Source organism: Neovison vison, chromosome 2 (assembly GCF_020171115.1).
Source record: "Neovison vison isolate M4711 chromosome 2, ASM_NN_V1, whole genome shotgun sequence".
NCBI classification, from domain to species: domain Eukaryota; kingdom Metazoa; phylum Chordata; class Mammalia; order Carnivora; family Mustelidae; genus Neogale; species Neogale vison.
In genome coordinates, this window is record NC_058092.1 from 164201782 (window position 1) to 164224882 (window position 23101).

At 42.4% G+C, this 23101-nt stretch overlaps 1 protein-coding gene across 1 annotated transcript; it reads right to left on the minus strand.

Annotated features, from left to right (window-relative positions):
* Positions 1-12944: 12944 nt before the first annotated feature.
* On the minus strand, positions 12945-20780 carry IFIT2 (interferon induced protein with tetratricopeptide repeats 2). Its single transcript, XM_044239449.1, has 2 exons — positions 20555-20780; positions 12945-16066 (listed from the first exon to the last, which is right to left on the minus strand). Exons 1-2 carry the CDS (start codon positions 20557-20559, stop codon positions 14662-14664), a joined length of 1410 nt encoding a protein of 469 aa, XP_044095384.1. The 5' UTR covers positions 20560-20780; the 3' UTR covers positions 12945-14661.
* Between the last annotated feature and the right edge of the window lie 2321 nt (positions 20781-23101).

A 23101-nucleotide genomic window follows, 5' to 3' on the forward strand; every position in this document is an offset into this window, starting at 1 on the left:
TCAGCTGATGTTTTCTCCCAGCTTCTGAGAGATGACCTCAGTGACAGGGAGGGGAAATGGAAAGTGAAACTGACTGAGTGCAAGAGGAGGAAAAGAAAACTTAATGTGGATATCCGGGCTGATTCAGTCAAAGCATGTCATTTCGAAACATGACCCTGAAACTTACAGTTGGAGAGAATGTGAAAGCACTCCCAGGAATCTGAGCATAAATCTAGGGCAAGTCCCAGGAAACGGCTTTTTTCTTGCAGGTGAACACTTTGTTTTATTTACCTTGTTTGAAAACAAACAAACAAAACATTAAATACAATAAAATCATACAGGTACAAGACACAAGAAAAATGTTTTTTAAATAACTTGTTTTTCTATTGAAAATGAAAAGAAAAATTTAGTGAAAAACCTAGAATGAGGAAACACAAAATATAAATGTTACGGTGTTTGTGTGTCACCTTGACTATCCGTAGTATTGAATCCCTAGTATTGAATCAAATGCCAATCAAGGTATTACTTTCAAGGCATTTTGTAAACATGACATATTCAATTGACTTTTCTCTCAAAATCAAAAACTTTTTTTCTTTTTTTCCTAGAGAGAGAGATTGAGCACTGGCTGAGAGGGGCAGAGAGAGAGGGAGAGAAAGAATCCCAAGAAGGCTCCACGCCCAGTGCAGAGCCCCACTTGGGGCTTGATCTCACAACCCTGAGATCATGACCTGAGCCGAAGTCAGGAGTCGACCACTCAGCCGACTGAGCCACCCAAGGACCTCCAAAACTTTTTTTTAGTGTAGTTGACACACAATATTCATTAGTTTCAGATGTACAACTCTGATTTGACAAATGCACACATTCCGCTGTGCTTACAAGTGTGGCTTCCATGTGTCCCATTAACTTGCATGACTGAGTCACTGACCGTATTCCTTATGCTCTGCTTTTTATTCGCATGACTTAGGCATTCCCTACGTGGAGGCTGTGTCTCCCCCTCCCCTCACCTGTTTGGCCCAACCTTCTACCTCCTTCCTCTCTGCCAATCTCATCAATTGTTCTCTGTGTTGATAGTCCCGATTCTACTTCTCATTGGTTCATTTTTTTTAAGTTTCCACTTATGAGTGAAATCATATGGTATTTGTCTAAGTCTGATGATTTCACGTCACATAATAACCTTCTAGGTCCATCCATGTTGTCTCGGGTGGCACGATCTCATCCTTTTTTGTGGCTATGTGATATTCTTCTGTGTGTGTGTGCGTGTGTGTGCGGGTACACATCTTCCTTATCCATTCCTCTAATGATGGACACTCAGGTTGCTTCCATATCTTGGCTATTGTAAATAATGATGCAGTGAATGGGGATGCATTTGTCTTTTTGATTCAGTGTTTTCATTTTCTTTGGGTAAATATCCAGTAGTGGAATTATTAGATCACATACTATCTTACTTTTAATTTTTTGAGGAAATGCCATACTGTTTTCCACAGTTATTGTACCAGTTTACCTTCCCACCGGTGGTGCACAAGGGTTCCTTTGTTTCTACATCCTTACCAACACTTGTTATTTCTTGTCATTTTGATTTTAGCCATTCTAACTGGTATTCGGTGATTTCCCATTGTGGTTTTGATTTGCATTTCCCTGACTAGAGGTGTTGAGCATCTTTTCATGTATCTGTCAGCCATCTGTATGTCTTCTTTGGGAAAATGCCTGTTCAGGTCTTCTGACCATTTTTTAATTGGATTGTGTGGTGTTTCAGTATTGAGTTGTGTAAGTTCTTTATATATTTTGGATATGAACCCACTATTAGATATAGCATTTGCAAATGTCTTCTCTCTTTCAGTAGGTCATCTTTCTGTTTTGTTGATGGTTTCCTTTGCTATGTTAAAAACTCTTAATTTTGATGTAGTCCCAAGAGTTTATTTTTGCTTTTGTCTCCCTTGTATTAGGAGACATATCAAGGAGATGTTGCTGTGGCTGATGTCAGAGAAACTACTGCCTTTGCTCTGTTCTAGGGTTTTTATGGTTTCAGGTCTCACCTTTAGATCTTTAATCCAATTTCAGTTCATTTTTGTATATAGTAGGTGGTCCAGCTTCACTTTTTTGTAAGTAGCCATACAGTTTTCCCAGCACCATTTGTTGAAGAAACTGTCTTTTCCCCATTGTATAATATTCTTGCTTCTTTTGTTATGGATTAATTGACCATATAATTGTGTATTTATTTCTGAGGTCTCATTTCTCTTCCATTGGCCTATGTGTCTATTTTTGTGACAGTACCACACTCTTTGGATTACTATAGATTTATAGTAGATCTTGAAATCTGGTATTGTGGTACCTCCAACTTTGTTCTTTCTCAGGATTGTTTTGGGTCTTTGGAGTCTCTTGTGGTTCCCCACAAATTTTAGTAATATTTATTTTAGTTTTGCAAAAGCTGCCATTTGCGGGCGGCAGGTGGGGTGGTGGTGGAATGCACCTGTGTGGCTCAGTTAGTTAAATGTCTGCCTTCGGCTCAGGTGATCATCCTAGGGGCCTGGGATAGAGCCCAGTGTCAGGCTCCCTGTTTAGTGAGGAGTCTGCTTCTCCGTCTGCCCCTCCCCTGCTCATGTTCTCTCTCCCTCCCTCCCTCCTTCTCTCTAAAATAAATAAATAAATATTATTTTTAAAAGATTTTACTTATTCCTTTAACAGATAGGGATCACAAGTAGGCAGAGGGGCAGGCAGAGAGAGAGAAGGATGCAGGCTCCCTGCTGAGCAGAGAGCCCAATGCGAGGCTCAATCCAAGGATCCAGAGATCATGACCTGAGCCAAAGGCAGAGGCTTTAACCCACTGAGCCACCCAGGCACCCCAACAAATAAAATCTTAAAAAAAAAAAAGAAAAATGCTATTGATATTTTGATGGGGCTTGCATTGAATTTGTAGATTGCTTTGGGTAATGTGGACATTTTAACCATGTTAATTCTTCCAATCCAGGAGCATATAATGTCTTCCCATTTGTTGGTGTCATCTTCAATTTCTTTCATCAGTGTTTTATAGTTTTCAGAGTACTGGTCTTTCACATCTTTGGTTAAGTTTATTCCTAGGTATTTTATTCTTTTTGATGCAATTTTAGATTTTTTTTTAAAATTTCCCTTTCTACTACTTTGTTATTTGGGTGTAGAAGCTCCATCCATTTCTGTGTTAATTTCATATCCTGCCACTTTACTGAATTTGTTGATTACTTCTAGTAGTTTTTCTGCAGAGGCTTTAGAATTTTCTATGTATTGTATCGTGTCATCTCCAAATAGTGACGGTTTAACTTCTTCTTAACAACCTGGATGCCTCATTTCTTTTACTTGTCTGATTGCTGTGGCTAGGACTTCCAGTATTATGTTCAGTAAAAGAGGTGAGACTAGACATCCTTGTCTTGTTCCTGACCTTGGAGGGAAAGCTCTCAGTTTTTCACCATTAAATATGATGTAAGCAAGCTATGGGTTTTTCATATACGGCCTTTACTATGTAAGGTATATTCCTTCCAAACCCACTCTATTGAGAGTTTTTATCATGAATGGATGTTGAATCTTGCAAATGCTTTTTCTGCATCTGTTGAGATGGTCAGATGATTTCTATTCTTCATTTTGTTGATATGGTGTGTGGTGTTAATTGACTTCTGAGTATGATCCATCCTTGCCTCCCTGGAAAAACTTCCACTGGATCATGGTGAGTGATCTTTTTAAGGTATTGTAGGCAGTTTGCTAATATTTTGTTGAGGCTTCTCACTGCTATATTCACAAGCCATATTAGCCTACAGTTTTCTTTTTTTGTGGTGTCTTTCTCTGGCTTCGGTATCAGGATAATTATGGCCTCATAGAATTATATTTGGAAGCATTACTTCTTCTTCTATTTTTTTGGAATAGTTTGAGGAGAGTAAGCATTAATTCTTCATTAAATATCTGGCAAATTTCCCTCTGAATCCATCCTGTCCTGGACTTTTACTTTTTGGTAGTTTTCTGATTACCAATTCAATTTTGTTACTTATAATTAATCTGTTTAGATTTTCTATTCTTGGTTCAGTTTTGGAAGATTGTATGTTTCTAGGAATTTATCCATTTCTAATAGGTTGTCCAGTTTGTTAGCATGCAATTTTTCATAATGTTCTCTTATAGTCCTTTGTACTTCTGTGATGTGAGTCATGATGTCCCTCTCATTTTTAATTTTATTTATTTGGGTACTTTCTCTTTTGATAGGTCTGGCTGAGGGTTTGTCAATTTTGTTTACATTCTTGAAGAACCAGCTCTTAATTTTATTGACTTTCTCTATTGTTGTTTTAGTCTTTGTGTCATTTATTTCTACTATGATTTTTATTATTTACTTTCTTCTACTTACTTTGGGTTTTGTTCTTATTTTTCTAGTTCCTTTAGGTGTAAGGTTTCATTCTTTATTTGAGTTTTTTCTTGTTTCTTGAGGTAGGCCTGTATGTCTACATACTTCCCTCTTAGAACTGCTAAGAACACAGTCGTCCAAAATCCTTTTGGATTTTGGACGACTGTGTTTTCATTATCATTTGTCTCCATGTATTTCTTTTATTTCTTCTTTGATTTCTTTGTTGACTCATTTGTTAATTGGTGTCATATTGTTTAATCTCCATGTGTTTGTGGTTTTCCCAGCTTTTTTCTTGTGATTGAGTCCTAGTCTCATACCATTGTGATTAGAAGAGATGTATGGTATGATTTCAGTCCTCTTAAATTGATCAAGTCTTGTTTAATGCCTTACATGTGATTTATTCTGGAGAATGTTCCATGTACACTTGAAAAGAATGTGTCTTCTGATTTTGGATGGAATATTCTGTATGTATATACTTATTATGTCCATGTGACATAATATGTCCATCATTCAAAGACATTGTTTCCTTATTGATTTTCTGTCTGGATGATTTATCCTTTGATGTGAGTGGAGTGTTAAAGTCCCCTGATATTATTGTATCACCATCAATTCTCTCTTTATGTCCATTCATATTTGCTTTATTATTTAGGTGCTCCAGTGAGTGTGTAGATATTTACAATTGTTATATCCTTTTGTTGAATTGATCCTTTTATCATTAGGTAATGTCCTTCTTTTTCTTGTTAGAGTCTTTTTTTGTTTGTTTTTGCAATCTTTATTTTATTTTATTATATATTTTTAAAAAGATTTTATTTATTTATTTGACAGATAGAGATCACAAGCAGACAGAGAGGCAGGCAGAGAGAGAGGAGGAAGCAAGCTCCCTGCTGAGCAGAGAGCCTGATGCGGGGCTCAATCCCAGGACCCTGGGATCATGACCTGAGCCAAAAGCAGAGGCTTTAACCCACTGATCCACCCAGGCGCCCCTGCAGTCTTTATTTTAAAGTTTGTTTTATCTGACATAAGTATTGCTACTTTGCCTTTTTTTTCCCCTCCTTCTTCTTCCATTTGCATAGTGAATGTTTTTCCATCCCTTCCCTTTCAGTCTGTATGTGTTTTTAGGTCTGAGGTGAAGTCTCTTATAGGTGACATAGGTGAGTCTTATTTTTTTATCCACTCTACCTCCTATGTCTTTTGACAGCATTTAGGCCATTTATATTTAAGTAGTTTCTACACCTAACATAGGGATAAACCTCATGACCCTAAGGTTAAGAGTCACCCACTGTACTGACTTAGCTAGCTAGGTGCCCCTAGGTCATTTACATTTAAGTAATTATTGACAGGTCTGTACTTATTGCCATTTTGAAATTTGTCTTCTGGGTGTTTTTATAGATTTTCTTTGTTCCTTCTTCTCTTGCTCTTTCTTTGTGGAATTGAGTTTCTATAGTGTAATGTTTGGCTATCTTTCTCTTTTTTGTTTGTGTATCTATCATAAGTTTTGTGTTTGTGGCTACAATAAAGTTCATATATAACATCCTAAGTAAATAGCTGTCTATATTAATTTGGTGGTTATTTAAGTTCAAACACATTCTGGAAAAAAGAAAAAAGAAAAAAGCTCTTTAAAAAGAAAAAAACCCTTTTTTTCTTTTTCTTTATCCCCTTTTCTTCCCTTTTCTATATTTTATGTATACATTGTCATATTTTACATCTTTTTTTTAAAAGATTTTATGTATTTATTTGACAGAGATCACGAGTAGGCAGAAAGACAGGAAGAGAGAGAGAGGAGGAAGCAGGCCCCCAGTTGAGCAGAGAGCCCAATGTGGGGCTCACTCCCAGGACCCTGGGATTATGGCCTGAGCTGAAGGCAGAGGCTTTAACCTACTGAGCCACCCAGGTGCCCCATATTTTACATCTTATAATCATAATTTTCTTATGTCTAATCACAGTCATTTCCTTTCCACTTAAAGAAGTCTCTTTAACATTTCCTGTTAGGCTGGTTTCCTGCTAATAAACTCCTTTATCTTTTTGTCCAGGGAAACTCTTTATCTCACTTTTAAATCTGAATGATAACCTTGCCGGGTAGAGTATTCTTGGTTGTAGGTGTTTCCCTTCAGCACTTTGAATATATCATGCCACTCCCTTCTGATCTACAAAACTGCTGCTGAAATATCAGCTGATCACCTTACAGGTTATCCCCTGTAGGTAACTTTTTGTTTCTCTCCAGCTGCTTTTAAGATTCTCTTCTTATCTTTATCCTTTGACATTTTAGGTATTATGGACCTTCTTGGGTTCGTCTTGTTTGGAAATCTCTGTGCTTCTTGGACTTGGCTATCTGTTTCCTTCTCTAGGTTAGGAAAGTTTTCTACTATTATTTCTTCCAAGTAGGTCTTCACACCTCTCTCTCTTATTTCTTCTTGATATTGTCTGAGAGATCTCTTCATTTTTCCTCATTTTTAAAATTATTTTTTTGTCTTGCCATGCAGCCTGTGTGCTCTCCATTACCTGTGTTCTAGATGTCAGATACCTTGTCCTGCATACTCTCATCTATGGCTGATGCTCTGTGGTGTGTTTTATATTTCAGTTCTTGTATTATTCAGCTCTGACTAGTTCTTTTTAAGATTTTCTATCTTTCTATTGAAGGTCTCACTGCTCTTCCATTCTTTTCTCCAACCCAGTGAGCATCTTCACAATAATTACTCTAAGTTCTTTATCAGGTGGGATACCTACCTGGCTCAGTCAGTAGACCCTCAATTTCAGGGTCATGAGTTCAAGCCCTATGTTAGAGCTACTGAAAAAAATTTATAAAAAATTCTTTATCAAGCATGTTTCTTATCCCTGTTTTACCTAGTTCTTATCCTGAGGTTTTTTTGTTGTTGTTGTTGTTCTTTTTTTTTTCTTTTTTGGAGCATATTCCTCAGTCTCCCCATTTTGCTTGTCCTTATGTCTGTGGATTAGGAGGAATGGCTACTTCTCCTAAACTTGAAGGCATAGTCTTGTCAATAATGTCCCCTTTGTAGATTGTGTGCTTGGTGGCTTTTGCTGGCTGGCTGGAGCTGTGGCTGGAGCATAGTCATTGTCTTAACCAGCGGCTTTTTAGAAATGTCAGTCAGAGAAAGGCAGCTACGATATGATTTCATTCATGTGTGGGATTTAAGATAAACATAGGGGAAGAAAAATAAAAACAAAATAAGATAAAACAGAGAGAGAGGCAAACCACAAGAGACTCTTAACTATGGAGAACAAACTGAGGGTTGCTGGAGGGGAGGAGGATGGGGGTGCACTAAAAGGGTGATGGGTATTAAGGAGAGCATGTGGTGGGATGAGTACTGGGTGTTGTTACGTAAGTAATGAATCACTAAATTCCACTCCTGAAACCAATACTACCCTGTATGTTAATGAATTTCACACTGAATTTAAATAAAATCTTGGAAGAAAAAAAATAGTGGTTTTTCTACAGAAAGAAAATAATGATAATGATAAGAATAAGAGTAGAAGAAGAAAAGAAGAATGGAAAAAAGAAAAAAGAAAAGGGAAAAGAAAAACAACAAATGAGAACAAAACCAAACCAAAAATAACACAAATTAAAATAAGACAAGACAAATTTTTAAAAAATGAAAAAGTAAGATAAAATACAAATTAAGGAAAAAAATTTAATTAAAAAGAAAAGAAAACAAAACAAAACAATATGCCATGGCTTATTTTCTGTCTCCCAGCAACACAGAAGTTGGCAAGGTTACAAGCTCTCTGTGGAAACTGGACCCACCACTTACAGCATCGAGACCCTGTTCCACTCTGGGCTTTTAAGATGGAGGAGGAGAGAGCAACCCCACAGTTCTTTGGCTTTTATAAACTCTGGCATTTTTTCTGTGTCTCAGTGAGACCAGAGCTGGTGTGGGCTTGTGGACCCTGGGGTTGTTGAGGTTAGGAACTCCCTGTGACAGCTGGACCTGCCTGTGATGGTGTCCAGACCCTGCCTTAAGGTGGAGTGAGAGGGTAAACCGTAAACTGTATAACGGTCGCCCCTCTACCCCAGAGTGTTCTCCCAGCTCCTCTGCTCCTGGGCCATCTCGCCTTGTCTCTTCCATATGTTAGTTGCTCTTTTAACCACAGCCTTTTTTCTGTGCCCCAGGACAGAGGGATGTGTTCTCTGTCCCTCATTCCCTCTTTCCCCGTGGCTGCTGACAGCATGGGGGTGGGGGTCCGGGGTTCCCTTCCTTCCAATGTCTCTTGCTCTTCTCTTGTCATTCTCTCTGCCTTTGGTTGTTCAGTAGCTCTTCAGTCAGCCCTCAGTACTTCAGGGGAACTTGTTCTATTGGTAGGTGTAATTTGATATATATTCTGGTGGAGAAAGTGAGTTCAGGGTCTTCCTGCATTGCGTCTTGGGCCTGACTCCCAAGAACTCCTAGGAACTGCATTTTTAATACAGTCTGCAGGAGATTCTGATACAGGGGTTTCTGGGACCACATGATGTGAAAGACTATCCAGAAATATTTGGTAAAAAGTAGTCTCTTGCAATAAATTTTCTTGTGGGAGGCAATTTGCAACGCGAGACCTGGGTTAATTTTGCCTGTTCAGCTTACTGCCTGTGGGATGATGCATGATTCAAATCACTGAGTCTGAATTTCCTTTCTTTGCCCCACACCAAATATGGAACGCCAGGCCCTGGAGTGCAGTTTAGATCTGTGAGGTCTAAGGCGATCCTTTAGTTTTCCCAGCTGTAAAATGGGAGTAGTACCCCATGTAATATTGTTTAATGGCTATCTCGGAAATTCATGTGTTTATGCTTCAGGCTCTGAAGGAGTGATATTATCCTGAGAGGTTTTTTTTTTAAATTTTTGTAAAACTTCTACCCATGATGTATATAATCATAAAAACCTAGGGAGTATAGTTCTCATAGTTGATTTGGTGAAAGAATGGTCAAGTAGATAGATAGGAGAAAGGCTCCCTCCATTCTTGAAATTATAGAAAGCAGACTCTTGGGAAACAAAACTGATAGATGATTTTCCCAACAACAGGAGTATCATGAGGTATTGTGAGTCCAGAGATGATATCTAGTGAGAGAAACCTGCAACTTGGATAAGTCTGTAATTCTGATTGGTTCTCTTCCTTCACAATTTGTTATCCTGTTGTCATAAAGGGACATACATTTATAAATGGTATAAATTCTTGTGGTACTATAGACGGTATCAATACTACCCTTAGACTGAGGGAAGAGGGGCCCCTGACTTTGTCCTTATGCTTTACAAAGTCCCACATTTCATAGATACCTACAAAAAATGTAAATTTTTAAAAGAAGACATGGCATCTCTGCTGCTCAGAATCTGGTTCTTAATCCCGGCAGAGCAGGAGTTGCACAACCTCAACATCCAGCCCAGGGGAAATGCATCTCTGTGTCTCACCTTCTTCGCTCAGAGAGGAAAGAAGCTGTCTTGTGCAAGTTTCTGTGTTGGGAGGGTGCTGATGTGAGAGACAGACACCGGGTTTGGAGTGGAGTGAGGAGCTGCACAACAGAAGCGGTTAGATTAGAAAAAAGGCAAATTTACCCATCTGCTCAAAGCTTTCCTCTCAGCCCAAATGAAGAATTATTTTCCAGTGCATTAGTACTGGCTGCCTCTCTCCTGTCTTCTCTTCTTATTCTAATTCCTGGCTCAAGAAGTACTCATGAATCCATACAGTATTCACAACAGTTGCATATGGTGGTCAAATAACATTCTGCAAATTAAGAAATGCACAGTCCTTTTTAAAAAATATTTTATTTATTTATTTGAGAGGGAGAGAGAGAGAGAGAGAGAATGAGAGGAGAGATGTCAGTGGGAGACGCAGACTCCCTGCTGAGCAGAGAGCCCGATGTGGGACTCGATCCCAGGACTCCAGGATCATGACCTGAGCCGAAGGCAGTCACTTAACCAACTGAGCTACCCAGGCACCCCTGCACAGTCCTCTTAAATCTGTAAGCACGTAGATTTAGATTTCTACACTAAGCCAAACTTCCTTCTGCATTTGGACTCTTTTTTGGAGCCAACTTGCCCATGAATGGTTGTTCGGTACCAGTGTTTAAAGATAAAATGATATAGGACTAGATTTTCATTCCCATATACATACCCAGACAATAGGGTACGGGAGTTGTCCAACCTGTCTTTTGAATATAAAGGCAGTAACAGCATTTTAAATGCTAGTAATAAGAAGGGTGCGATACAATGAAAACAAACCTAGAGGTTAAAAATAGAAGGCAACAGAAGAGCTGGCTTTCTTTATGTTCATTTGGAACAAGAGTCCGTTCATCAGTTGAATCTGCTTTTTGGCTATTATGATTTTTTAATAGTTACATTGAAATATAATCTATATGCTGTGCAGTTCACCCACTTAAAGGGTCCAATTCAGTAGCTTTCAGCGTTTCACAGAGCTGTGCAACCATCACCACAGTAAGTTTTCGAAGATTCCCATCACTCCCAAAACACAATTCCACACCCCTTTCCTGACACCTGTGATCCTGCCACTGACCCCAGCCCCTGGCGACCCCTGTCTTCTATCTCTTTCTGTATTTGCCTTCTCTGAGCTTCTCATATCCATAAACCTTTTGCGGTTGGCTCTTTCATTTAGCATAATGTTTTCGAGGTTCTCCTATATTGTAACGTGTATCAGTGCCACATTTCTTTGGAATAAATGCAATAAGTACTACACTTATTTGTACTGCTGAATAATATTCCACTGGGGGAATATCCCTTACTTAATAGGTCAACTCATCGGTTGATGAATCTGCTTTTTGACTATTATGAATAATGCTGCTATGAGCGTTCACGTACAAGTTGATGGGAACGTGTTTTCCCTTCTCTTGGGCATATTCCTAGGAGTGGAATCGCCGGGCTGCATGGTACCACCACGTTTAAGATTCCAGGAGCTGCCGAACTGTTATCATAGTCTCTGAACTGTGTTACATGAAGGATTTTAGTTTCCCTCTTGCAGCCTCCCAGGAAGGTACAGATCTCAGCAAGAAGGAATTGCACTGTAAACCACAGGAAACTAGCTTACTTATTAGTCAAACCACGTGACTCCCTTCCCAAAACTAGGTGATGGGGGAAAGGGTGGAGGAAAGGGGGGGATCCAGGAACATGTGGTCTCGGGGTGGGAACCCACATCACCCAGGTTGGCCTCCGAGGTTGATTGTGTACGTGTTACGCTGGGCACAGATTGTGAAAGTCACTTGACAGGAAGTAGGAAGAACCGTGACTCGAGGTCTGCTGCCCCTGGGGACTGTCTCTGAGCTCTGTGGTAAAAGGATCTACGGGCAGGAGCTAAGGAATGTATCACAGAGGACTCTGACGCTGGCAAATGGGTACTCAGTGCCACTTGGCACCCAGCCAGATGCAAGAAATTCTTCTCACTCTCTCACGGGCACTAACATATTTGAGATCATCTTTGCCGGGGCATCAGGACTCTCAAGGTGGCAATCAGATGTAGAGAATGATGAGACATTTTGAAGCAGTTTTGTGGACTGAGGACATTAGTGCGTAGGGGTGCCAAGCCTGCACATAACAGATGTGATCGGGTCATTCTGACCAACTTGTTCATCACCACCTGGGACACGCCTACCAGGGGCTTGTTTTTTCCTGGGTGGGTATCTGAGGGGAGTCAAACGTCGTGCACTGAGAAATGGCTAAGAGGCTAAGAGCCCAGGAATAACAGGTCATCCCAGTTAACGTAGATCTATTCATTGTTCCTGGATAGTAAGATTTCAGGAGACTTGGGCTATAAACACAATTTTGTTTATTATTTTCTAATCATTTTTGTGGGCTTTAAGTCCTCAAATAAAAACTGAGTGTACTATGTCGTCTGTCTCCTTCCCATTCTTTCCACCATTTTCCTTTCAGGAACCTCTTCTAGCAAGGGTTTTGCTGCATGGGCAAGATTGTGTACAGCTGGGCAGACTTCTTCAGCTCTCTACAGGGACCGGGTAGTCCTCTCTCAAGGTCAGCGTACCTGCCCCTCTTACCTTCCACTCAGAATACCCTCGGTTTTCCTCCCCAGGCACCAGAGCCCAGAATAAGGAAGCTAAATCTTTCCCTAAGACATACGCTTGTCCCATTCGGTCCAATGGGTTGAGTTTACCTTTGCAGGGGGGTGTGATTTGTATTTTCCATAGATAACTCTCAGAAAGTGAGAGAGACTTCAGGGTTATCTGTCTTTTTCTATTTTCTGACTAATAGGAAAAACTCTCCAACATGCATTTGGATTGCCTCCAGAATGGGGCAGATAACAGAATGGGCGACACTGCCTCATTCTCACAATGGAGGTCAGGATGCAGATGGAAACATATGGTGTTAATAAGACCTAACAAGAGAGAAGAGAAGCAGCCTGCCCATTCTCAGTGTGGGGGCGGGGGTTCGTGCACGTGAGGGTGCACGGTGCTGGGTGTCAGGGCGTAAGCTAGAGTCCTGGATTCCTAAGGCTTAGGGGGAAAAAATGTCTGTTCCATTCGGTGGTTATAATGCTAGACTGGTCTGGGTTATATGGAGGCAGTTTGCAACCAATATAATGTTTCATTAATTAGTAGCTGGGCCCACAAGACTCAGGGTGCAGCAGAATTTAAAACACAAAAACAAAACCAAGAACACTCTTTTATGTTCCATCACCTCCAAGTTACTTATTCATTAAATCTGTGGCTTTTTCCAGGAATCCATACTATGCATAAATTTATTGAAATACATTTCACACACAATACTGTGCAAATTTAATGTTGACTTGATACATTTATATATTATGATTGTAGCAACAGTTACTGTAGCGATAGTTACCACCTTTCTCATGTCATATAATTCTCATTTCTTTTCTGTGGTGTGAATAATCAAGATCAAGCCTCTTAGCAGGTTTGATGATTAGAATATAATATTGTTGTCTATATTCATGATACTATACCTTAGATCTCCAGGACTTTTTACTAGTTGTGAGTTTGTACCTTTAAACAGCATCTCTCCCACTTCCCCAACCCCCAGCTCCTGGTAACCACTATTTAATTTTAAATTAATCTGAACAGGCAAATATTTTGCAACCCAGAGGATGACTGAGGGTTTGTTTCATGCTGGGTTTGTTTCCCCTGACTCTGCTTTGGTTCGCACGAATCCTGATCTCATGGACTATTCAGTATTTACCTAGAAAACCCCAATCACTCCAAGCAAACCATGAATTTTGTGGTTTCCTTGAAGATTTTCAGGGTGAAAAGAAGTTTTATATCACCTAATTTACAACAGTCTAACCGGGGAAAAAATTCTCTATTAGTGATGTCATTTCGCAAGACCTTTTGCTAGGTCCTTGGTGTCCAAATGAGCCTTCTGTTCTGCTGTTTTTCTCTTACTGTGGGCCTGTGCTCATCCAAGCCTTTTTGAACAAAGCAAGTCTTCATCATACAAGGAAATTTTCCTAAAAGTGGCCAAGAAAATGAGATTTTTTTTCTCCGTGGATTTATAGTCTGCAAGGACAAACCAGCATTCTTCTCTCTCTTTTGTGCTCAATCCCTGTCCCTACTGGTGTGATGTTTATTTTTTTATACACACGTTTTAAAGTTTTTACTTATTCTTTTTATTCTTGACATGCTGTAATCCGGGGAGGCCAGAATGGATGTGAAATCTTCCCACGTGCCTCCTGAAACCCTTGTACCCTGACGGCCTGGCCCCACGGCTCGTCTTGGTTGTGCTCTTTCCAAATTCAACCTGTTCTCTCCTCTCTTGTTTTCAGACTATGTTCCCACCTCAGTCAATGAATGGGGCAATTGAACTCGGGTTGTATAGACAGTCTAGACTGAGGACTGTCAGGGAAGGAAGCAGAAGTGAGGGAGAGAAGATACCGAGCCCTATGGAGGCTTTGGTCCCCCCACCTTTGAATGGGCACATTAGCGTCTCTGCAGAACCAAACTGCACAAGATCTAAAATGATTCCAAGGGTGGAAAGACATTGCAAAAACGGACCACACTGTTACAGATGTGAAGGATCTGGCTGCTTTATCTAAACCTAGAGACAAACCCAAGACATCACCACAGGGAGGATGACTAAGGGAATATCATAATGCAAACTACTCCCAAGAGGTCAGTTGGGAAGTAGCCCCCTAACCAAACCCTGCGACCCTCCCCCCTCCAATCTAGCCCCTATCCCAGCACTCCCTGAGCAATTCATGTGTGATACCCAGCAGGTATCCTCCCCAAACCCGGTGCAGACCCATGGCCAGCAGCTCAGTCCACGTCTGTGCTGCTGCGAAGTTGTCCCATATCAGGAATACCCACTTGGTGGAGGGGTTTCTGCTCCCTTCCCTGCATCGCCCCACCAGTAACATATGTTGATTCCTTAGTCCTCAGTGAAAGATACTGAATGGAGGAAGCTTCCAGAGTCCAAACACCTCTCGGAGTTTTCCTCTGCTGGCCGCATGTCTCCATTCAGCTCCTGAAGAAATGCCAAGAGGTGCAAAGCCACGGAATCAGTTCCGTTTTTAGAAAGCCTGGTACAGGCAATTTTCTGCAGCTTATTTTTCATCTTTTCTTTCTCCTTTGATTCCTGGTTGATTTTCATGCCCTGTATGAAATAGTGGATGGCCTTGTCTTCGCACTTCAGCTGGTACAGCTGGAAGTTGCCGTAGCGCAGGTGGAGCACTTGCCTGGCTCCTGGAGAAAGCTCTTTACTGAATTCTTTCTGGAAGTAATGCTCCGCGGCATCATACTTACCTGCCTGCGCGTAGAGGCAGGCCAGGTAGGAGCAGACACAGGGGAGCTCTGCACTGGCCTCATCCACTCTCTTTAAATGATACACAGCTTGTTCTATGGTTTCCTGTAACTTCGCCCTTTGGACGCTCATCTCATTCCTTCCTGAGTCCTGGAGCATCTCGAGGACTTTGGTCCTGTAGAGGCAGCCGATTCGCCAGTGCAGGATGGTGCTGTCCGGAGAACCTTCCAGGGCCTTTCTCAGCAGCTCTGCAGCTTGGTCCAGGGCCCCTTTCCTCTGATACAGCTTTGCTGCTTGGCAGAGCACATCTATCGCCCCAGGGGCTCCCTTCAGTGCCTCCTCCACGAGCCTGTCTGCTTCCTCTTCCTCCTTCATCTTCTGAAGCTTCAGAGCCAAGAGGACTTTCGCATACTGGTTGTCAGGATTCAGCCGGATGGCCCGCCGCAGAGGGTCCACGGGATTCTGAGGCTGCGGCCAGGTGTCCAGACGGTAGCTGGCGATGGCCAGACCCGAGGCAAAATCAGGGTTCTTGGGCTCCTTTTCCAGAGCCTTCTTAAAGCACACCTTGGCCCTCTCGTTGTGCCTCCCTCCACACTGCAGCCGGGCCCACCCCTCCTCGAAGTCCAGCTCGGGGCTTTCCATTCTGTAGGGGCTGCGAGCCTCCGCGCAGACTCGTCTCACCTTGTCCACATACATCTGCGCGTCTGCGTGTCTGCCCAGGTGGTAGGAGACCCAGGCGAAGTTGCCCCAGGTGACCAGACTCCGGAGGTCCGCTTGCTCCGGGTGCTCCCGCCGGATCAGCTCCTCCGCCCGCCGCAGGCTCTCCAGCGCCGCCTCGCTGCGGCCTCTGCGGTGCTCGATGTAGGCCTGGATGTTGAACACCGTCGCTCTGAACTCGTTGTTCTGAAACTCCGTGGCGTTACACACCTCGTCTTCGAACTCATCCAGCGACTCTCCTCCCTCCACCAAGTTCCAGTTGAAATGGCATTTCAGCTGCGGTAAGCAGCTCTCCAGGGCGGTCATGGTGCTCTCGCTGGAGGGCAAAACAGAAAAATGAAGGCTGTCACACAGGGCGTGGGTTCTCCCGGAGAGCAGAGCAAGTACAATTCTCCTCCTACTCCTTCTCCTCCTCCACGCTGTTCACTCCAACCAGAAAAGAACAGTATTTCCTTTTCATTTCTTTCTATATGTTGGCATCTGCATTAAGTGCACAGGGACGCAGGGGTTGGGTGATGGGCGGGGGTGGGGTGGGCAGAAGGATTAGAGAGAGGGTAGGGGTGGGATTCGGAGGCCCGGGAACTAGGTTTCCCCGAACAGGGCGGTTTGTGAGGGTCGGGCTGGCCCTCTCCTGTCTGCCCTGAGGGCTTGTGCAGGCACAGCACATCTGGGGGGACAGATTATATTATATTTTGTTCCAAAATAAAAGTTTAAAACATTGCTAACATATATGATGATAATAAACTTAAGCGGTAGAATAATATAAAAGCAGAGGATATAAGTAAGCTCCAGAGGAGGATTGACTTTGTGTCGCTTTGGTTTAAAGATTCTATGAGAAAGAGCCATAGAGACAGCATGGGCAGGGGAGGGGCAGAGGGAGAGAGAGGGAGAAGCAGACTCCCAGCTGATTGCAGAACCCAAGGACTTGGGGCTAGGGCTCCATCCCAGGACCTGGAGATCATGACCTGAGCCATAGTCAGACGCTGAACTGACTGAGCCACCCAGGCACCCCTGACTTGACACAGTTTTTAAGAAGAAAGCCTATTTGATTGCTTTATGTTCCTGTTCTTCATCTTACCCAGGATTTGCTTTCCTGGTTTGAAAATTTTAGCTTTAGAATTGTCTATTCTGTTCCTGTCTTGCCAGCTTGATTTTAATCTCATTATCCCTCTGAAATTCAACCACATTTGTCTCCTGTATTTTCAGTTTCTTAGTTCCCCTTAATCTGTCCTTTTCATATATCCTTAACTGACTTTCTGTGGTTATCCAAACTTTTTTTTTTTAAATCCAATTGGTTTTGTCCTTTTTATTAATTTGGCATTCTCTGTTCTCCTTTTATCTGAACTTTTCCATTTTGATATTTTAAATCATATTTCAACAATTCTAAATGCTTACTTATATCCTCTGCTTTTATATTATTCTACTGCTTAAGTTTATTATCATTATATATGTTAGCAATGTTTTAAACTTTTATTTTGGAACAAAAATATAATCTTTTTTTTTCTCCTCTCCACCCCACTGCTATTTCTTAGACTGGTGATTTCTGTTTTTAACATTTCTCATTGTGCTGGTGTATTAAAACTTCTGCATTTTGTTGCTATAATTATCTTTTGAAATTTTATTTTTCCTCTCTTGTGGTTTGCTTTCACACAGGGTATTGGAATTGAAGCTATAGGAGGAGGCTCACACTAGCTTCTTTTCTTATGGGAAATGCTCTTTTTCCCTTAAGGTACTCTTCTGGGAAGATTTCCCATTCCCTTCAACTTTGGTTCTTAAAAATCAAATCAAATCAAATAACAAATAAGGAAAACTCACCACACAGAAACCTTATTTTGAATAACTTTAGAGATGAGAAGGTTAAAAATCATTAACTGCCCCAAATAATTTCTCTGCATTGCCTAAATATTGGAGTCCATGAAGTGTTGTTTTTCTCACTTCAAAATATTTTTTCATGGTGTATATTAATTAGCCCTTTTATCAGGAGCTGATATTCTAACTATTATGGATTCTGACATAGAAAAGCAGTAGATATGTGGAAAGTTATGTAATGTGGCAAAGACCATGTTTGAAATGCTTGTCCAAATGGAAGATTATATTCCCCCACTTTCTCCCTACCCCTTAGCTTTCACTTTTTAGCCCCCACCCCACCAATTTGATGATTAGATCAGAGCTGGGCACCTAAACTCAAGTGGAAGCTGAGTACAGGGGAAGGGGGTGGGGAGTCAGGTGTCTGGACTTAGGAGGAGCACCGTGCATGCTGGAGGGCTCCCAGGGGCCATGGTCTGCAGTGTGGCCAGCAGAGAGTGTGATCCAGATGCACACGGAGCAGACGCAGAGTCTGGGTCCCTGACGCTCTCCATTGTCCTGTTCTGGCCTGCCTGGTGTTGCTCTAGTCCTGTGTGTGGGTCCCGTGAGCCATTCCAGGAACCTTAAATCATTTCCTGTTCATTTCTGTTACTTGAATTGGACAGAAACTTAACTCCAAGTAGAATAAACAGAAGAGAGGAAAGAAAACCAGTAGGAGTTTTTACCAGGGGAAGGACCCTCTGTCTATTCAAAGTCCCAGACAGGTCTCAGTGAGGAGCCTGGTTGTCAGAGCCTCTCTTTTTTTAAAATTAATTAATTAATTAATTAATTTTAAAATAAACATATAATGTCTTTTTATCCCCAGGGGTACAGGTCTATGAATCACCATGTTTTACACACTTCACAGCACTCACCATTTGTCTGAGCCTCTTGATGCAATTTGGGGGGTGGGATGGGTGGTGGCTGTGTGTGTGTGTGTGTGTGTGTGTGCACGTGTGCACGCACCCAGGAGTGTGCCTGGCATGATATCTGGCATTGTAATGACAGCAGCCTCCCCTTGAAAAGTTTGTGTCCAAACGGATCTATTTTCCTTCTCAGTAAGGTTGCATAAGCTTAGCAATAAGCTTTTTATCAACTTTCTCATTTAATGTTTTATAAAGATTTATTGATTTATTTGAGATAGTGTGCAAGCGGGGGGAGTAGTAGCGGGTGAGGGAGAGAGTGAATCTCAAGCAGACTCCATGTAGAGTGTGGAGCCCAATATGGGTCTCGATCTCATAGCCCTGAGATCATGACCTGAGCCAAAATCAGGAGTTGGACACTTAACTGACTGAGCTGCCCAGGCTCCCTGCAACATCCTCATTTTATAAAAGAAGCGGAGAGAATGAATCCAGTTGAAATTATCTCCAGCATATAAAGCACTCAGACAGTTGTGTATTTGTAGAATAGAGGCATTTACTAGACACACTTAGGTAGAATCCCTCTGAGCAGCCGTTTGAAAGCATCCAGTTTCACTGTGTGATTACGAGTTTTTGTTTCCACCAGTAGTTCAGAAGCTGGTTCCAGACACTTGCTTCCTGGACTCAGACTTCTGAGACCTATACACCTGATGACTCTAGAAGTTCCAAATGTTTACACACCGCAGTGTGTTACCCTGCTTCTTGTCCGCAGAAAAGCCACAGTGACACCATTCCCCAGGCTCAGAGCTAATGCTGCCGCCAGTGTCTAAGGGTATTACTGGCATCACTGAGGAGCCTGTTAGAAATGCACATCCTTGGACCTCAATTAAGAATTACCAAATCAGAATCTGAAATGGGGGGGGTTGTCTTTAGCAAGCCTTCCAGGTAGATCTTATGCATGCTCAGATTTGAGAATGACTGTCTTAGAGCAGAGGGCCAATGCCTGGTGACAGTGCCTATAGCTAAGGGATCAAAGAAAATTAGAAAAGAGTTGGGTGGGTCTGTGTTATTAAGGGAGAGATTCTAAGACTAAAGTTCCAAGGAATAGGAACAAGGTTTCTAAATATTCTGAGTCACCCTAGAAATAGATATCTGGAAATATATCAGATCTTTTTCTTATCAGGCAGACATGGAAAGTAGCAGAAAATGTATCGCTTCAAGAAGAGATATCAGGAAGCTTATAGAAAGAGGGCAATGTGTCTTCTAGGAAGTGAGAGCTAGGGCTGGTGTCCCCACTTGTTGGAGCTCCCAGGACTGAGGCTGAGGCATCTAGCCTGGCCACACCCTCACACTGGAGAAAACAAAATTTCCCTTCTACCCTGCCTCCTCCTGGGGCAATCTTATGTTTCTGGGGTGTAATTACGAGCATTTTAGAGGTGGGAGTTGTTTTCTCCCACCACCCCACCTCCAATTCATACTTCAGAGAGAAGGACTCTAGCCAATCAGTAGCATTTTGGGGTAAAATACATTTCTGTTGAAAGAATGGATAAAATATATTTGTTGAAAAAAGGAATACATTTTACCAGCCCTAATGCAAATGTGAGATGAAAGAACATATTTAAAGTAAAATCCACCTTAGCATGAGCTGGGGTTGCTACCTGGAGTACATTTTAACCCTATCTGCTAAAAACAGAGCCTTTGTTAAATAAGAATCTTAGTAAAAGCCCCTTGCTTCATTCTTTCAAATAAGAAACAAAAGGGACAGTCTACAGGAGCCACCCCCTGCCCCGGATCCAATTTTAAATGAAGCACCTGCCGGTAAACATCTCTCCCTCTGCCATTCTTCCTCCCTCCCTCCTCTGGACACGAGAGATGCCCTAAGGAAGCTGGACAGTGTGGGACAGAACATAACAGAAGTAAACAAGCCGGCAATGGGAAGACAAAGCCACGACCTACAGAGCAGTCACGGCGAGGCTACAAACAGACACTAAAGCAAAACAAGTCAGGAACTTGTGTTTTCAGAGCAGGGCCATGAGTGATTTGCATTCCACAGCAAGACTGATTGGACATTTTCAACACGATCAGGGCAGAATATTTACCTCATGTTTGCGGAGCGCTTCTCAGCGGTTCTGGAAGGCTGTCGCTCAGGCTGCTGTGCTCTTCAGAGATCTTCCTGCTCTGCCTCCCAGAGATGCTAGGGAGAGCTATATATGGGGGCATTTCTTGGTTCCTTTGCTGTGTTTTCCTGTGGTTTGCTTTAGGAAAGAGAAACTGAAACTGCAAAGTACAATCAGCAGGGCTCTGAGAAGAAATGAATCTTAAGTAAGAGCCGAGCCTATAAGCACCCCCAACCCCCACCCTGTGGTGAGTCAGAACTTCCTCTTTATGATCATAGTGACAGCCTAGATCAGCTGACATGAAGGGAGCCCAGCTTGGAGAGGGACACAGGTACCAAGCACCAAGTACCCTGCCTCTTCACCACAATGTTAACCCATCCTCGTTCTGCTGCCCTTATCACCAGCATGGTCTGCAGACCACAGGGAGGGATGCTTTTTTTTTTTTTTTTTTTTTTAAGATTTTATTTATTTATTTATTTATTTGACACAGAGACAGAGAGAGAGAGGGAACATAAGCAGGGAGAGTGGGAGAGGGAGAAGTGGGCCTCCTGCTGAGCCGGGAGCCCCGTGTGGGACTCAATCCCAGGACCCTGGGACCATGACCCAAGGCGAAGGCTGACGCTTAACAACTGAGCCACCGAGGCGCCCCAGCCAAACAGCTCCTAACACCTGTACACATTCTGGGCCTCCCCGAGCGCCGCAACATTTAAAGTGCCGTGGCTCACCCTGGTGTCCCACACTCCCACATCACAATTTGCGGCCACGGCGGTTTGCTGTGATGGAGGAAATGTACTTTCTTTGCTTTTTCCTTATTCATACCCCTGATCTCAGAGGGATGACAGTGTGTGTGGACCCAAGAGGAAAAGAGATAACAGCACTAGGAATCTTTGGTGTCTGGAAATTACACAGCGCACGAGTGAAGTCTGTCCTCCAGGACCACTGAGTACAGCTGAGGCACGTTAGTTCAGTCTTGGAGAGAGCCTTCTGGATGTCTGTTTGGGGCTATGAGCCGGGGGTGGGGGGTGGGGGGTGGAAGGAGGAGCTATGCTTCTTGACAGTTCTCTACCCTTTGAGTGGGACACAGAGTCAAGCCTATCCCTGTTGGAAACGCTTACTTTTGGGTATCATTCAGGAGTTACAAGATCTAGTATATATTTATATAAATGGTTGTTAGGGGCGCCTAGGTGGCTTGGTCCATTAAGCATCTGCATTCAGTTTGGGTCATGACCTCAGGGTCCTGGGATGGAGCCCTGTATTGGGCTCCCCATTCAGTGGGGTAATCTGCTTGTTTCTCTACCCCTTCCCTTGCTCATGCTTGCTCTCTCTCTCTCTCAAATAAAAAAAAATAATAATAAAGTCTTTTTAAAAATGTATGTTAGTTGTACAAGCAATGCTGCAGAGGGAAACTAGGAACATGGTGGGATTTTTTTTTGGTGTCGTATGTTTTGAATTTGCATTCAAGAAAACAACCGGATAGAAATATTTAAATCTCATTATAAACGTACCAGGTAGGGAGAAGCACAGGGAAAGCACGTGCTAGCTGTGTTCTGAAATGCCTGGAGGGACTGTGTTACTCTTCAGAAATCCGTATGGCCAGTGCCTGTGTGGATTGCATTTACAGGAGGAATGCCCCAGCTGCTCTGGCAGCTGGTTAGTGTTAGAAGATGCAGTGGGAATGCAAACTAGAAACTGGAAAGGAAAACCAGCTCTTTTCCGGTAATATGTCAATGATGAGAAAAGTGAAACTGACTCAGCGAGTGTTCTGATTACTCAGGCTGTTACAACTATGCATGTGTCTACTGAGTGGTTACATCAACTACAAAGTGGTAGAAGGCACTAGGCCCATGCTGCCATCAGCCCCAAGAAATTTCAGGTCCACCTGGGGACCTGCCACAAATGCAAACTGTCAGGCTCCATCCTCCATCAAATGCATCAGAAATTCTAGGAGTGGGGCCAAGGAATCTCTGTGTTAGGAAACTTCTCAAATAATCCTAATACATGCTATCAAGTCTGAGAACCACATAATATTTTGACTGTAAGTAAAAATTTTAATTCCATAAAACAAAACCCTATAGGTTTTTCTTGAGATTTACGGGGAGAAATGGCCCTCTCTTTTGTTCTCTGTCTCTGTAGAGAATGTCTGACGTAAGGTTTGTCTGCCTAGAAGGGTTCGTGGCTAGTTCACTACTATTCACACTGGCTAGAGGACTCTTCATACCCTAAACATCCATAATGTGCCCTTCTTCTGTGTTTATGTGCTAAACACAGAACGTACTCAGGACTTTCCCAGCAGAGTCCACCCAGAATCAAGGCAACCATCTTTCCCAGTGATGCTCAGGGAATTCTCAGAGATCCCCGGTTCCCTTCTATGGACAGGGTGTGACTTCCTGTGGTCTGGTGAGAAAAAAACCTAAAAGATTAGATAACTCCTACAGGCCCGGATGGGGCACGAGAACCAAAGGAAACATCCCATTTGAAGAAAGGAAACATGGAGGAAGTTCAAAGATCACAAGTCAGTAGAAATGACCA